This window comes from Neomonachus schauinslandi, chromosome 3 (genome assembly GCF_002201575.2).
Source record: "Neomonachus schauinslandi chromosome 3, ASM220157v2, whole genome shotgun sequence".
Classification (NCBI taxonomy): Eukaryota; Metazoa; Chordata; class Mammalia; order Carnivora; family Phocidae; genus Neomonachus; species Neomonachus schauinslandi.
The window spans coordinates 92637462-92654767 of NC_058405.1; the positions used below are offsets into that span (position 1 = coordinate 92637462).

Here is a 17306-nt window from a genome sequence, read left to right on the forward strand (position 1 = left end):
GACCCCGGGATCATGACCTGAGCCAAAGGCAGACGCTTAACCGACTGAGCCTCCCAGGTGCCTTCAAACACCACTTTTATACTCAGTTCTCTAATCTTGAGTCTATTTCTGAGTTTTCTGTTGTGTTCCACTGATTTGCCAGTTTTTCCTGTTTCATTATCCAGCTTGAATTGCTACAGCTTAATTGTCCTTTAAAATTTTTATTACTGACTTTGGTGAGTATATGAATCATACCAGCTTATTCATGTATACTATTATATGTCTAACTATTGCTTAATAATGTGTTGTAATAATTGGTGCTGCCTATTTTTTTTTTTTTTATGACTTTGCTCACTAAGCTCACAAATTTATTCTTCCAGATAGATTTTAGAAATATTTGTGACAGGTCTCCCAAGGTACCCTTTTATATTTTGATTGAGATTTTATTCAGTTTCTAGATGAATTTAGGGGAGAATTGATTTCTTTACAACTTTGAGCCTTCATAGTTAACAACATGGTCATTTCATTTATTCAAATCTTTTGTCTGTCCTTGAATATTTTTTATTAATTTATTCCAAAGTTTTTATTGGTTTTGGCTTCTCTGTCGCTTCAGTAGTATGCCTTTTAAATTTGACCAGATTTTGGGCGCCTGGGTGGCTCAGTCGTTAAGCCTCTGCCTTCAGCTCAGGTCATGATCCCAGGGTCCTGGGATCGAGTCCCACATCGGGCTCCCTGCTCGGCAGGAAGCCTGCTTCTCGCTCTCCCACTCCCCCTGCTTGTGTTCCTGCTCTCGCTATCTCTCTCTCTGTCAAATAAATAAATAAAATCTTTAAAAAAAAAAAATTTTGACCAGATTTTTTTTTTTTAAGTAGCTGAACCTCTGGGAAAATATCATATTTTATAATCTGTAATATTAGCTTTCTAAACTGTCTCTTCAGTATGCCTGCCTCCCTAAACTAACAAGCTGTAGTTCTTTTTTTTTCTTTTTTTAAGATTTTATTTATTTGAGAGAGAGAGAGTGCAAGAGAGTGAGTGGGAGTAGGGGCTAGTAGGGGGTGGGGAGAAGGGCAAAGGGAGAAGCCGCCCTCCCCACGCCCCCCACATGGGGCTGGATCCCAGGACGCTGGGATCATGACCTGAGCCAAAAGCAGACCTTTAACAGACTGAGCCACCCAGGCACCCCTACAAGCTGCAATTCCTGCCGTCCTTAGGACAAATCAGGTAATGGTTGCCTCCTGACAATAGCTATTTTTTTTTTTTTGACATGGAATGTTAGAAATTTCTTTATTCTTATTAAGCACTAGCTTAATACTGCAGAAAATTTCAAATCACCCATTCTTCCCTCCCCCACCCAAATTCTTGATAAAGAGCTCTTCAAGTGAAGACATGCTCTCTTCTGTCTTCTGTATAAAACTTTATCAAATAAAGGCAAATAATTGTGTACATCTTGCTGTAAAATGCTGCCCACGGCTGTGGAAAGTGTCTGCCCAGGCTCCTTTCACTGTCCGGGTCCTGAAAGACTCTTGTTCATGAACTGTCTCTTCACAAAGCAAGTCCACCACATGCTAGGTTTATCATTCTGAGGGTCAAAAACTTTCTCACAAAGTCTCAGTCCAGTCTCTTGTCTCAGTTGCTGTTAAGTAGGCCCTCATCACCTCATCTTCCTGTTTGTTTGCAGGTTTGGCATAAATTGCATTAAGTGGAAAACCAGGCTCTCCAGGAATGGGAAAATTAGTGATTCCCAGCGTATACATTTCTTTTTCACCTTGGCTTTTGGAATTGCACTTTTGGAGTTTCTTTAGACACTCAGAAATGTAGAGAGTTATATATATCAAGGTTCTATCAGCTTCGTTCTTTTTTTTTTTAAGATTTTATTTATTTGGGGCGCCTGGGTGGCTCAGTTGGTTAAGCGGCTGCCTTCGGCTCAGGTCATGATCCTGGAGTCCCGGGATCGAGTCCCGCATCGGGCTCCCTGCTCGGCAGGGAGTCTGCTTCTCCCTCTGTTTCTCTCTGTCTCTCATGAATAAATAAATAAAATCTTTAAAAAAAAATAAATAAATTGCCTTATTTTACTAATTAAGCAGCCGCTTAACCAACTGAGCCACCCAGGCGCCCGTATCAGCTTCATTCTTAATCTCATAGTTTTTGAAGAAGACATTGGCCTTAAAGTAATAGATGGCTTTATCCGCAATATCTGTATCTTTTGTCTCTCTAGGGGCAGGTCCTTTGAACTGACTTCTGATAGGCAACAGTGCCACGTTTCCAATGAGTTTGGTGTCAGGGTCCATGAGAGAAGAGTGGTAAGCCGGCATCTTGGTGGCGCCCATGTTTCAAGCTAGACGAGGAGGTTGGGGCAGTAGCTATTATTCTTTAGTGACTGAGTACAAATTATAACAAATTTCTGATGAAGACGACAATGCATTGCTGACCAAAATTAGGTATGAACACAAATGCAAAATTTCAACTATTTAAGTATGACATTTGGGCAGCTTTCTATTAAGTGGAAGGAACAAACCTCTAATTATAAAAGTTTCACAAGCCATGCATGTGCCAGTCTGACCAGCCTCGTTAGACCATTTATATGGTTTATTTATTGCACCTGGGAATCTAGGATCTTCTCCTGCCTCCATGAGCTGTCCTTATGCCCAAACCTATTTTATCCCAAGTTGACTTGCTAAAAGCGGCTACTATTCATTAAGATTCTATTATGTGAAATACAACTGTGTGTTACAGCAAAGAGGTGGAGTTGATTTTTAGTTAGATCTGGCCATGTCTAAACTCTCTGGGGACTTGGACTACATGATAGGGCTTCCTAGCATGTGTGCCTGGATGTGTGTGTGTGTGTTTTGGAGGGCTTCTTTGTTGTTGTGGGAGCTCCATGACCGGAGGAAGAAGTGGTCATGATTTCAGCAAACCTGTAACACTGTTCTAAAATCTTTTACAGAAATCTTTTACAGTATCCCTTTTTCAAGAAGTATACTTTATCAAGTACTTCAGTATATCTTACATTGTAATTTTGTAGATGTCTGCTGAAGTGCTATTACTTGATAGATTCTAAGATCAGAATTTTGGGAGAGCATGGTAATCCAGATTCAAGAAGAAATAATGTCATCGCTAATATTGGAAGTATCCATTCCAGTTGTTAATTTGAGGTCATTAAATACTAAGCAAGATTATAAGGTGAGCCCTTACCTTATTTTAGAGGGGAAAAAAAATGATTAAGTTCATTAAGAACCATTCATTTAAATATAAACAATGTAAATTATAAATTTTTGTATTAAAACAGCTTGAGCCTTTGCTTTTCACACATAATGTGCTATATATTCTCTCAACCTTAGTAAAATATTTGTTTAAGCATTCTATGATACAGAGATTTTCTAGGCCAAATTAGTGTGGCTTGTTTGGGTATATTATGAAATAGTCCAGACACACTAAAAGGCATAAAGAGTAATACATTATCCATGTACCTAACATCCTGCTTAAGATATGAAATTCTACCAATATAATGGCCCATGTACTTCTCTCTAATTGCATAATCCTTCCTTTGCCTCAGAAATAACAATTATCTGGGCGCCTGGGTGGCTCAGTTGGTTGGGCGACTGCTTTCTTTCGGCTCAGGTCATGATCCTGGAGTCCCGGGATCGAGTCCCACATCGGGCTCCCTGCTCGGCGGGAAGTCTGCTTCTCCCTCTGACCCTCCTCCCTCTCATGCTCTCTGTCTCTCATTCTCTGTCTCAAATAAATAAATAAAATCTTAAAAAAAAAAAAAAAAAAAAGAAATAACAATTATCTCCTTTTATTTATTTATTTTTTAAAATTTTGTAATTATCTCCTTTTAAACATAATAAAAGCTATGTTTTTGAACTTTAGTGTAAGTGGTGGGGTACTATGACTCTTCTGCAACTTGCTTTTTTTTTTTCATTTGCCATAATCTTTTTGAGATTCATTTATGTTGATGCATAGGTCCGTTCATTTTTGCTGCTTGTACTCTTCCACTGTATGCCATAATTTCCTTATCTCTTCTCTTGACAGACAAGTTGTTTCTAGTCTTTGCAATTAATTAACAGTGTTCTTCGTATGCATGTATTTCACAGATTCCCTAGGGTACCTTTGAATGAAATTGCTGGATCAAAAGATACCTGTTGGGGATGCCCACCTTCCCTGATTAAATTCTCATTGCTTTACACACTGTTCCTTGCCAACACTAGGTATTATCAGATTTTTTTTTAGTTTGTTAGTTTGGTGAGTGATAGGTCTCATCTTGAATTTCTCTGATTACTAGTGAGGTTGGACATCCTTTCTAATGTGTCATATTACAGGTATTGTTTCCTAGTATAATTGTATATTATGGCTGAAAATTATATGTAAAGTTGAAAGTACCATGAAGTAGTTACTACTAGATAGAAATATACCGTAATTGTATCTTTAGAACATGGGCAACTTTGCAGATTTTTGGGGAGGAAATCATTTGGCATGATTTCCCAATAGCATATTAGAGCATGGACTTGGGAATTAACTGATGCTTGAAACCTGGCTGCATTGTTTTTTGTTTGTTTGTTTTTTGTTTTTAAGAGGGAAGGGAGGGGCAGAGGAGGAGGGAGAGAGATTTATCATTTCGTGCCAATCAGGACATTAGTGACTATGACAAAGCTGTCTAGGGGTCACAGTGGATAGGTGGGAGTAACCTTGGGACTCTTGTGGGTGCCTGGGCTCTGGCCTAGGTTTGGGGACTGTCAGTAACCATACGATGTGGGAGAGATGGCTGGGTGCCCTGGAGCTCATGGTGGAAATGCAGACTTGTAGATTATTATGAATTTATGTTATTTAGACTGTTCTCATGTCCCTTACCACAGGAATTTCTCCACATGGCTTCCAAAGAAGTGACCGTTACAGTTCGCCTCATTCGTTCATTTGAGCATCGCAATTTCCAGCCTATAGTATATCATGGAGTTAATTTGGACCAAACTACAAAGGAATTTATAGTATTTCTAAAGCAAGGTATGAGATGTCTTAGTCATTTTGCTTTATTAGTATTTTGAAAAAATAGTTGACTATTACATGGATGGTAATCTTTTAAAAATACTTTGAAAGATATTAATCTAGGTTCTCAGGTACTAGGTCACCTCCTGTTCTGTTCCTTGGCATCAGCCTGAAGTACCTTCCCGAGGCTCATTTAGCACTGTGTGTGCCCACCTCAGGAATTATTACCCTCATGTTTGGCTTCTACCTTTTTTCCCTCCTTTTTAAATTTTTAATTTTTTATTATTTGTTATTTTTTAATTTTTTGAAAGATTTTATTTATTTGAGAGAGTGAGAGCATGAGCTGGGGGGAAGGGGCAGAGGAGAAGCAGGTTCCCCACTGAGCAGGGAACCCAACATGGGACTCAATCCCAGGACTCTGGGATCATGACCTGAGCCTAAGGCAGATGTTTAACCATCTGAGCCACCCAGGCACCCACTTTTTTTTTAATTAAAAAAAAATTAAGATCTAGGTTTTCTTATAATGGGTTTTTGTATTTGGAGGTTGATTAACAAGGGAATGCAATGTAGCTAATTGTGTTACCTGGCTGAGCACACAGAGGGCCTCACGGGTAGCAAGCTAGGAAGGTGGCAGGCCTCTGTACGGCCAGAAAATCATGAGAGCTGTTGGTCACTGAGATCACAGAAATGACAGCCAGACCAACTGGTGCTAATTTATCATTTTGAGCTTAAAATTTAATAGGTATGAAGTGAGCAAAGGCTTTCTTTTTCCCCAAAGATTTTATTTATTTATTTGTCAGAGAGCGAGAGAGAGCGAGCGCACAAGCAGGGGGAGCAGCAGACTGAGGGAAAAGCAGGCTCCCAATGTGGGACTTGATCCCAGGACCCTGGGATCATTACCTGAGCCAAAGGCAGACACTTAACTGACTGAACCACCCAAGTGTCCCAAGTGAAGGCTTTTGATAGGACCTTGATGGGTTTCTAACCCCCGTTTTTTGTTTTTTTTTTTTTCCCCAAAGATTATTTATTTATTTGTCTTACAGAGAGAGAGGGAACACAAACAGGGGAGTGGGAGAAGCAGGCTCCCTGCGGAGCAGGGGGAGCCCGATGTGGGGCTCAGTCCCAGGACCCTGGGATCATGACGTGAGCCGAAGGCAGCCGCTTAACCAACTGAGCCACCCAGGCGCCCTCTAACCCCTGTTTTTAATTATTAAAGTGTTCCAATCGTCAACATTTGATAAAACATCTAGAATGAGCTTTGGTTATTTTACTTGAAATGTAATTTACATATGGTGTACAGATTATAGTTTCATGAGTTTTGACAAATATATTGCTTTATATCCATCTTAATTTTTTTTTTTTACTTTGACATACTTTTAGACATAGAAAAGTTGCAAAAATAGGACAAAGAATTCCAACTTTGGGTAGTTTTACTGCTCAGTATTACCTGAGTAGGGAGTAGGCAAGGTAGGCGACCTATACAGAAGACAGACCGCTCAGTCTCCCTTGTAGTGACTGTTAAAAGATTTCATAAGGAGAACATCATTACTCCTTAAAGTAACTGTAGGCTGACATATGGAGCATATGTTGTTATTGCTGTGTTCTTAATTGTTAGGGGGAAATTGAGAGTTGGTACTAAGATATTGCCAATTACAGAGTGTCTTGCTTTTGAAAAGATAACACCAGAAGCATATTTGGATTTTGAAATAAAAACAAATCCCTATATTTCTTATTTTGAAATCTTTATGCATATTATGGATCACAGTGTTTCTTAGTATTGTCATAGTAAGTGCTACGATGTTCTTGGTACGGTGCAGGATAAGTTCTTCTCAAAGTCCTTGAGAATGAGGTATAATCTTCAGGTTGCTGCAGTGGTAGGGGAAAATGTGCTGTTCCCCACCCCACCCCCCGCTGACCCCACCCCACCCCGGGTCACTGTGCTCTTCTCTTCCCAGATGCCATTGGTGCCTTCCCCATCAGAGTAGTAGTACGGATCACAGCTAGATGCTCAGCCCTGCCTGTCCACATCTTTCATCTGTGTTAGTAATAACATAACTGCTACTTATTTTAATTGTACATGTGGCAAATGTGTCCCACTGACTAAAGGGTGAACTTTTGGGGTGCGGGTTCTTTTGAGTTGTGGGCTCTGTGCCCAAGCCTATCTGATTGGAGGCACTGTGGAACTTCTCTGAAAGGGTGGTGGGCCACATATCTACCTTTTATAATTTTGTACATAACAAAGACCAAAGAGTTTATTTCTGGGGAATTTTTCAAGTTAATGAGCAAAGCAGGGGAAGTGTTAGAGGGAGAGGGAGAAGCAGACTCCCTGCTGAGCACGGAACCCGATGTGGGACTCCATCCCAGGGCTCTGGGATCATGACATGAGCTGAAGGCAGATGCTTAACCAACTGAGCCACCCAGGTGCCCCTTATTTCATCCTTCTAAAGTAGGAACTGTTTTATCCCATTTTATAGGTGATGAAGCTAAGGAAAGAGAGGGTGAGAAACTTGCCTGAGGTTACATGGCTAATAAAAGGCAAAGCTGCAGTTCAACCCAGGCAGTTTAACTATACGTGTACTATTTTATTTATTTATTTAAAGATTTTATTTATTCATTTGACAGAGAGAGACGCAGTGAGAGAGGGAACACAAGCAGGGGGGGTGGGAGAGGGAGAAGCAGGCTTCCCGTGGAGCAGGGAGCTGATGCGGGGCTCGATCCCAGGACCCTGGGATCATGACCCAAGCTGAAGGCAGATGCTTAACGACTGAGCCACCCAGGTGCCCCAACATTTAAAAAAATTTTTTTAAATTTAAATTCAGTTAATTAACATATAGTGTATTACTAGTTTCAGGGGTAGAGTTTAGTGATTGATCAGTTGCATATAACACCCAGTGCTCATTTCATCAAATGCCCTCCTTAATGCCCATCACGCACCTCCTCTCCAGCAGCTCTTAAGTTTGTTTCCTATAGTTAAGAGTCTCTTATGGTTTGTCTCCTTCTCTGTTTTTATCTTATTTTATTTTTCCTTCCTTTCCACTAGGTTCATTTGTTTTGTTTCTTAAATTCCACATATGCATGAAATCATATGGTATTTATCTTTCTCTGACTGACTTTGCTTAGCATATGCACTCTTTTTTTAAAATTTAGATTCAATTAGGCAACATATAGTACATCCTGAGTTTCAGATGTAGTGTTCAATAATTCATCAGTTGTGTATAACACCCAGTGCTCATCACATCATGCGCCCTCCTTAATGCCCATCACCCGGTTACCCCATCCTCCCACCCCCGCCCCTCCAGTAGCATACATTCTCTTAAACACCACACTGCGTTGCTTTTCTTCTGATCTACTGCCTCACTTGTGAAGTGGGATCTCCAAGGTAAATGGATTCACTGTGTCTAGAGTCTTTGCATTGAGTTCCCCTTGCTCTAGTGTTTTGAACCCTGAAAGCTAGAAGAGTGGTTTGACACCGTGGCATAGTGAATTTTGCATACAGCCAGAAATGGTCATTGTGATGAATGATCTTTTCGGGGGAGGGGTTATTTTAGATGCCTTGTTGCCTTTCTAACTGTTCACCTTTTGCCATCCTTAATCTAGCTAGTGTCCTTTCATAACTGTCTGTTTTTCCCTCAGCAAAGGAACTTCGGTTAAACTGGATTCATACTTATTGAGAATCAGTTTCCCAACATCATGCTATTAAAACCTAAAGTTGTGTAAATATAATAAATATAAATACATCTATTTATAACTATAAATATAAATATAAAAGATTATATTTATGTATAAGTATGTAAATATAATAAAATAAACCTATTATGAACATATGGGGAATGGATGTTAATCAGATATTCTGATCACAGACGTACCCTGTATACTACCTTACATAGATGACTAATTTTCTAGATTCAGAGTAGTGTACAAACCAATTATCTAGGTAATAGAAGACATTTTAATTATTCTTTGATTTGGAAGCTTTTAAATATTTTGTAATCCTTCAGGTCTTGATTCTGAATGTAAAATCCGTCCGCCCAGGAAACAGAAAAAAGCTGTAGAGGATTTGCCCAACCTTCTAGTTCAGAGCTCCTTCCCTATCTCTCCTTACTCTTTGTGGTATGTTACTCTGTAAAGCAGCTGTTCCATTGGGTGAATACTAGGAGAGTTAGTTTCTTTGTATGTTTCTTTGTATCTGATGCTCCTGTCCACATTTTCCCATGACTAATGTCTTACCTTAGTCTGCTACATTTATTGCAAGGAATGAGCCAATATTGAGGCATCATTAACTAGTCTATGGTTTCTTCTGGTTTCCGTAGTTTTTACCTAGTATCTTTATTCTGTTCCAGGATCTCTTCTAGAATTGCACACTACATTTAGTTGTCATGTCTCCCTAGGTTCCTCTGGGCCATATGGGTTCCTCAAATCATCTTCCCTGCTTGATGGCTTTCACGGTTTTTTTTTTTTTTTTTTAAAGATTTTATTTATTTATTTGACAGAGAGAGACACAGTGAGAGAGGGAACACAAGCAGGGGGAGTGGGAGAGGGAGAAGCAGGCTTCCCGCCGAGCAGGGAGCCCGATGCGGGGCTTGATCCCAGGACCCTGGGATCATGACCTGAGCCGAAGGCAGACGCTTAACGACTGAGCCACCCAGGCGCCCCGGCTTTCACGGTTTTGAGGAGCACTGGTCAAGCCTATTGTAGGACAGCCCTCTAGTGGAATTTGCCTGCTACATTTCTCGTGATTAAACTGGGGTTATGGGTTTTTGAGAGGAAGGGCACGAAGGTGAAGTGTCACTTTTATCCTGTCATATCGAGGACATGTACTTTCTACATGATTTTGATCATTGCCGTTAGATCACCCGGCTGTGGTAGTGTTAGGCTTCTCCACTGTAAAGTAGTCTTCTCTCTCTTCATCTTGTACTCTTTGGAAGGCAGTAGTCGCTGTGCACAGCTCACATACAGTTCAAGAATGGGGAGTTCCGTTCCCCCTCCTTTACGGAGTAATATCTACATCATTTATTTGGAATTCTTCTGCAGGGGAGATTTTGTTTTGTTGTGCAAACTCTTCTGGCTCTGGCCACTGGGGACCTTGAGTTGTCTTCTGTGCCCCTTCTGTCTGTGTGCGTGTGTTGGGTACTTTCTCACTTTCTGGTGCTATAAGATGCTTCAGGCTCATCGTGTTTATATCCTGCCCCAGTCCCAGAATCAGCCATTTCTCAAAGGAGCCCCAGTTCCTGAGAGCCAGATCTGGGTGCTAGCTGTGCTCACTACTCCTAGGGTATTGTTCTTTAAAGCTCTCCAGCTGAAAGAGCAAACAAATAGATCACCCTGTGTACATACACCTATCTATGAGTATTTTCATGTCACCATCTGTATCTGTATGTTAAACATGAGTCCTTCCTGATGTTTTCCAATCCATTCCAACACGTATCCTTCTGGCTTCCTCCCCTTGTGTATTTATATTCCTACTCTGAGAAGTCTGGCTCCCATCATCTGCCATCCATTTACTTAATTTTTTAATTCCAGTATACAGAGTCATTAATCTGTACCCTTTGGGAAGCAACTTGATATTAACTAGAAGTCAGCGCTTTGGCGCAGTTCCTTTTGCCTTAGCTTAAAAAAATGTCTTCATTGCCACAGTTACTGATATCAGCAGCTTTTCCTCCACTGCCCTCAGGAAGGTTGTTTCATACATTTGCAATACGTCTAGATTCTCTTGTCACCGTCTGCATTCTTGTCCTCCTGAATGGTGATGTTTTTTCTTTTCTTTTTTTTTACTTTGCATATATTGAAGTTCACTCTTTGTGCTGTAAAGTTCTGCGGGTTTCAACAAATGAGTAATGTGTCACATTACACATACAGAATAGTTTCACTGCCATAAAAATCCTCCATACTTCACCTCTTCATCCTCCCCCGCAAGCCCCAGGCAACCGCTCATCTCTTTACTGTCTGTAGTTTTGCTTTTTCCAGGATATCATGTGCTTGGATTTGCACAATATGTAGCCTTTGCAGACTGGTTTCTTTCACTTAGAAACTTGTATTTAGGGCTCCACTGTATCTTTTCTTCTTCTTTTTTTTTTTTAAAGAATTTATTTATTAGAGAGAGATAGCAAGAGCAGGAACACAAGCAGGGGGAGTGGGAGAGGGAGAAGCAGGCTTCCCGCCAAGCAGGAAGCCTGATGTGGGGCTCGATCCCAGAACTCTGGGATCATGACCTGAGCTGAAGGCAGATGCTTAACAACTGAGCCACCCAGGTGCCCCTCCACTGTATCTTTTCATGGCACATCCTGTCTTCTTAATTTCCTTTAATCTGCAACAGCCTCCCAGCTTTTGTCTGTCATTGTATTGATTTTTTTTTTTTTAAATCCAGGTCCATATTCTTATAGACTGTCCTAAAATCTGGATTTATTTGATTGTTTTCTTGTGATTAGATTCAGGCTAAACATTTTTGGCCAGATTATTCTGTAGGTTGCAGGTCAACGAGCTATGACAAGCTAAGACTGACCTGCGACCTCTTTCTATAAATGAAGTTTCTTGGACCACAGCTACAGTTGTGACCCAGACTGTATGTCACACAAAACCTAAAATGTTGATTAGCACGCCTTTACATAAATAGTTTGCTGAAATCGATGGAGGTGATTCCTTACTGTTGCATCACATCGGGAAGTGCCTGATGTTGCTTTGCCCTGTTATTTGTCATACAAATTTCCGTCATTTGGTTAAGGCACTGTCTACCGGATTTCTCTGTTGTAAAAGTATCTTTCTGATTAATAAGTAGTGTATGGAGTGATAAACATTGAGACCATTCACATATCAGGTTTCCAGGAGTTTTAGTATCTCTTGATGATCCTTACTTGAATCATTGATGTTTACAAAACTCAGGATTTTTCTTCCTCTGTGAGTCCTTCTACGTTTATTGTTTCGCCTTCTGCTGTAAAGAAGCAGTCCTCCGATGCCCCTCTTTTTTAGAAAGCAACACAGGGTAATTTTGCAGCAGCAAAGTCACAGCGCATTATCGCCTTATCACAAAGGGACTCTTCCTTCAATGTTGTGTTGAGGCAATGTTCTCTTGTTTGTACTATAAAATATACTGTAGATTCTTTAGTTTAAATATTTAACTCTATAATCTTAAGACACAAACTAACACTCTATTCTCTGTGGCTGTGACCAATGGAATGAGAGTATAACAATAAAGGGGATATGTTACGTGAGGGGCAGTCAGTGGTTATCTCTAGGAAGGGGGGTATAAGGGGACTAGGGAAAGACAGAAGGTTTCCACTGTATCATGTTGTTTTATTTAATAAAAAATAGTAAAGTGTCTGAAGCAGTCATGACAATATAGTAAATGTGGTTGGTGGGTTAAATGAATTTTGTTCTAATCACCACACTTTTTTTTAAAATTTAGTTTTTAGAGAGAGTGAGAGAACGAGCAAGCAGGGGGGCTGGGGGCCGAAGGAGAGGGAGAGAATCTTAAGCAGGCTCTGCATGTGCCCAGTGTGGAGCCTGACACGGGGCTTGATCCCATGACCCTGAAATCACAACCTGAGCCTAAACCAAGAGTCGGAAGTTTAACTGACTGAGCCACCCAGGTGCCCCTATTCTCCACACTTTTTATGTTTAGATCATAATTAAAGTGAAAAGCATCTTGATAGATCTTAACCTTGGAATCTTACTATAATATCAGACAAGACCCCTTATTAGGTTATAATGTTGGCACATTGTTCTGATTAATGGTGGGTATTTGGTATTCTTGCTCATACAGATTAGTCATTAAATTAATCAATTTCTTTTTTTTTCCTGTAGGTGTTTGTGCTTTCCTAAAAGTCTTTAAATGTAGAGCTAGCATCTAAAAATAAGTTACAAATTGTATCCCTTCTATTTTTAGAGGCTTTACTATGAGGTAAAGAATTATTTTATTGCCCATCAATATTTTAATAATGTTCAAAACTTTATTGATCTTTACATTGAAATGTGATTTAACATTTCAGACTTTTTCTTTTAAAGATTTTTATTTATTTATTCATGAGAGACATAGAGAGAAAGAGAGAGAGAGGCAGAGGCAGAGGGAGAAACAGGCTCCCCACTGAGCAGGGAGCCCGACGTAGGACTCAATCCCAGGATCCTGGGATCGAGTCCCGCATTGGGCTTCCCGCTCCTTGGGAGCCTGCTTCTCCCTCTGTTTCTCTCTGTCTCTCATGAATAAATAAATAAAATCTTTAAAAAAAAAAATAAATAAATTGCCTTATTTTACTAATTAATTTTTCTATGGATGCCTTTTATGGTGACCTAAATGAATGAGTAAAGTTAGTGGTTACCTTTTTGTGAACTTTGCAGTAATGAAATATTAAATTGATTTTTTTGCAGAATTCATCTTGTAATCCCACAGTCTTCTGTAAAAGTTCATTAGGTCTCAAAGTTAAGTTCAAAGGTGGGGAAAGATAAAATTAAAGGAAAACTCTGTGCAAAGTGGGAAATACTTTCCAGAATGTAATAGATATGCCACAGATTTTCCTTTCAGCCCAGGTGAACAACAGGGACTGAACTTACTCTTCCATCTGAAACAACTGAAAAAACTATGCAAGATTTATGAAACAGTGGTTTTCAGATATTGTACATGAGGGAGCACAAGACAGTGGTCCCTGGGATAGGAGAAACAAACAAGGTGGAGAGAGTCTTTAGGCCACAGAGCAGGGCAAGGGGAATGCAGATAGAACTTGGTTAGTTCCATGAGTTCAGGAGTCAAAGCTGGCAGTCTGGAGTGGAGCCTGGAGAGTTCATAGAACAGAGAACTGGCATGGAGAGGGCTGTACAGAGAGAACACTCTGAACATTTGCAGTGTCTTTGAAGATTTGCAGATGTGTATCTTCAGTTGAATACAGTCAGCACAAGTGTGTGAGGAAACTACCAGAGGCCAGGTAAAGAACAACCTGATGTAAGCAGAAGGCAAAATGCTCAGAGCTCATATAGGCCTGGGAATAGTTTTTGTTTTTTGTTTTTTTCCATACCAGCCAGAGTGGAAGACCTTGTAATTTACAGGTTACCAGGCAGAGTATCTAGAAGGGTATTGCTGAATTGTAAGGCAGAATGAACCCTAGAGTGAATTCTACCCTGCTGTCACCTAACAAAGCTCAAAAGCAAGACTCAAAAGGATCTATCCAAGTAATTTAACCAAAGCTCAGAATGTTTATAGAAATACACAAATATCCAGCACTCAAACAAGATAAGATTCACAATGACCTGTATCAAATCAGAACTTCCAGGCATGCAAAGAAGCAAGAAAATATGAACCATAATTAAGAGAGAAATCAATCAATTGAAGCCAGCCCAGAAATGTTGCAGATGACAAAATTAGTAGACAAGGACAATTGAAAGTTATTATAAACTATATTGCAAATGTTCAAGAAGGTAGAGGGACAATTGAACCATGTTAGAGATGGAGGATAGGAAAAAAAAACCCAAATGGAACTAGAGATGAAAAATATGAATTTGAGATGGATATGCACTGAGTAGGATTAACGTGTAGATCAGATGGGGCAGAGGAAAAGATCGGTAAACTTGAAAACAAAGCAACAAAAGCCATCTAAAAGCATAGACAAAAGACTGAAAGAAAAATAAATAGAGCAGTAGAGAGGGGTGGGGCAACTTCCACTAGCCAAATATACATGTAATTGGAGGCCAGGAGGATGGGAGCTGGAACAGGGGGACAGAAGACATATTTGAAGAAATGATGGTTGAAAATTTTACAAATGTGATGAAAACTATAAACCCACATATTGGAGCAGTTCAACAAATCCCCAAGAAACACGAAGAAAGCTACACCAAGGCATATTTAATCAAATTGCTTATAGCTGGTGATAAAGAGAAAATCTTAAAAGCAGCTGGGGAAAAAAAACCACACACACATACATTACATAAGGAGGAACAAGTATGAAGGACATCAGACTTCTCATCAGAATCAATCCATGTCAGAAGATAGTGGAGCGACATCTTTAAAATACTGAAAGAAAATCAGTCTAGGATTCTATTCCCGTCTTTCAGAAATGGAGGCATAATAAAGACTTTAGACATACAAAAGCTGAGAGAGTCCATCACCAGGAGACCTGAACTATAGGAAATGCTAAAGGACCTTCTTCCAACAGAAGGGAAATGATACCAGATTGAAATTTGGAGGCATACAAAGAAATGAAGAGTACAGGAAATGGTAAACATGGGTAAATATGAATGCCTTTTTAAAAAATTTTATAATTTTTCTTCAAATATATTTCATTACATAAAGAAAAACAGTAACAATGTGTTGTGGGATTTATGGAAAATACATGCACTAGCACAAAGGCTGGGAGGGGAGAAATGGAAGCATAAGATTCTTTCACTATAAAGTGTTACAGTATCGCTTGGAGGTAGAATGATAAGATAAAGATGTTTACTACAGACTTTAAAGCAACCTCATGTGCACGCACACACACCTCACCTAAGAGTTATAGATAATATGCCAACAAACGTGTTAAAATGGAATCATAAAAAAGTGTCAAATAGGTCAATCCAAAAGAAGGTAGAAGAGGAAATAACACATGGACCGAACAAAACAAAACCCAAATAGCAAAGTGGTAGGTTTAAATCCAATCATATTAATAATCACATTAAATGTAAATGGTCTGAACACCCTAATTAAACGACAGACATATAACAGGAAGTCCTAAATTATATGTTGCCTATAAGAAATGCACTTTAAATATAAAGATAAAAAGCAGTTAAAGGTAAAAGGATGAAAAAATTATACCATGCTAATACCAATCAAAAGAAAGCTGGAGTGGCTATAGTAATATCAGATAAAGTAGATTTCAGAGTAAAGTAGATTACTAGGGATAAAGACTATCATTTTATAATGGTAAGGCATCAATTAAGATGGCATAATGATTCTAAATGCTTATGCACCTGACACAACAGAACTTCAAAAATATGAGGTCAAAACTAACAGAACTGCAAAGAAAAATAGATGACTCTTCAATCCCTGGGAGATTACAACATTGCTCCCTCAATAATTGATGGAACAAGTAGATAGAAAGTCAGTAAGGATACAAAAAACCTGAACAACACTATTAGACTAACTTGACCAAAGTGACATTTATAGAACACTCCACCAAACAACATAATACACATTCAAGTGCACACAGAACATTTACCAAGAGACTATATTCCAATCCATAAAACAAGTCATGACAAATGGAAAAGGATTAAATTCCTATAATGTATGTTTTCTGACTACAGTGGAGTTAGATTAGAAATCAATGACAGAAGAATCTCTGGAAAATTCTGAAATATTTGGAAACCAAATAGCATACTTCTAAATAACTGGTTTGTAAACGCAGAGATCAAAAGACGGAGTATTATGAACTGAATAAAAATGAATACACAGCTTTTCAAAATTTGTGGAAAGCAGGTAAAACAGTACTTACAGGAATATTTATAGGACTAGAAGTGTCTAAAAAAGAGAAGAGGTCTCAAATTACTGGTTTCAGCTTCTGTGTTAAGAAAGTAGAAAAAGAAAAGTAAAATCCAAAGTAAGCAGAATAAAAGAAATCATAAAGATTATAGTAGAAAATGGAAAACCACAGAGAAAATCAATAATCAGCCATACCTGATTCTTTGAAATCCATGAAATTGATAAAGCTGTAGCTGGACTGATTGGAAAAAACAAAAGAGAGAAGACACAAATTATTGGTATCAACAGTGAGAGTTGTTACATTACTACAGAATCTCTACAAATACTAAAAGAATAATAAGGGAATACATTAGACAACTTTATGCCATAAATATGTTATCCCAGGACAGTGGGCAAGTTCCTTGAAACACCCAAACTACCGAAGCCCACTAACAAACAGACAACCTGAATAATTCTGTATTTTAAAATGAACAGTAATTAAAATACATTTCCACACAGAAAACTCCAGTCCCAGTTCCAGTCACTGGTGAATTCTACCATATATTTAAGGAAGAAATAATCCCAATTCTACAGAAAGTCTTCCATAAAACTCAAGAGGAGGAAATATTTATCAGAAAATATTATTTTCTGAGGCCATCCTTACCCTGATATCAAAATCAGAGAATGTAATTAGAAGAAAAAAAAACAGCTACCAACCAACATCTTTCACACAAAGAGATATAGTAGTTAAAGAAGAATATATTATGACCATATGGAGTTTACCTTAGGAATGCAAGGATGGTTTACTATCAAAAATCAGTGGGGGCACCTGGGTGGCTCAGTCGGTTAAGCATCTGCCTTTGGCTCAGGCCATGATCCCAGGATCCTAGGATCGAGCCCCATGTCTGGCTCTCTGGTCAGCAGGGAGCCTCCT

At 39.1% G+C, this 17306-nt stretch overlaps 1 protein-coding gene and 1 pseudogene across 7 annotated transcripts in view; one reads left to right on the forward strand and one right to left on the reverse strand.

The window, feature by feature from the left end:
- C3H2orf76 (chromosome 3 C2orf76 homolog) overlaps positions 1-17306 on the forward strand; it is a 59973-nt gene that overhangs the window by 20670 nt on the left and 21997 nt on the right. For 3 of the 7 annotated variants that reach the window (XM_021695888.2, XM_021695890.1, XM_021695891.1), the window contains exon 2: positions 4833-4977. In XM_021695888.2, coding sequence (XP_021551563.1) covers positions 4833-4977 — 145 coding nt within the window. Of the gene's footprint in view, positions 1-2194; positions 2280-2304; positions 2418-3001; positions 3160-4832; positions 4978-17306 lie in introns of those variants that run through there. The other 4 variants (XM_021695885.1, XM_021695886.2, XM_021695889.1 and 1 more) reach the window with 3 other exon arrangements.
- LOC110585762 lies at positions 1478-2291 on the reverse strand (annotated as a pseudogene).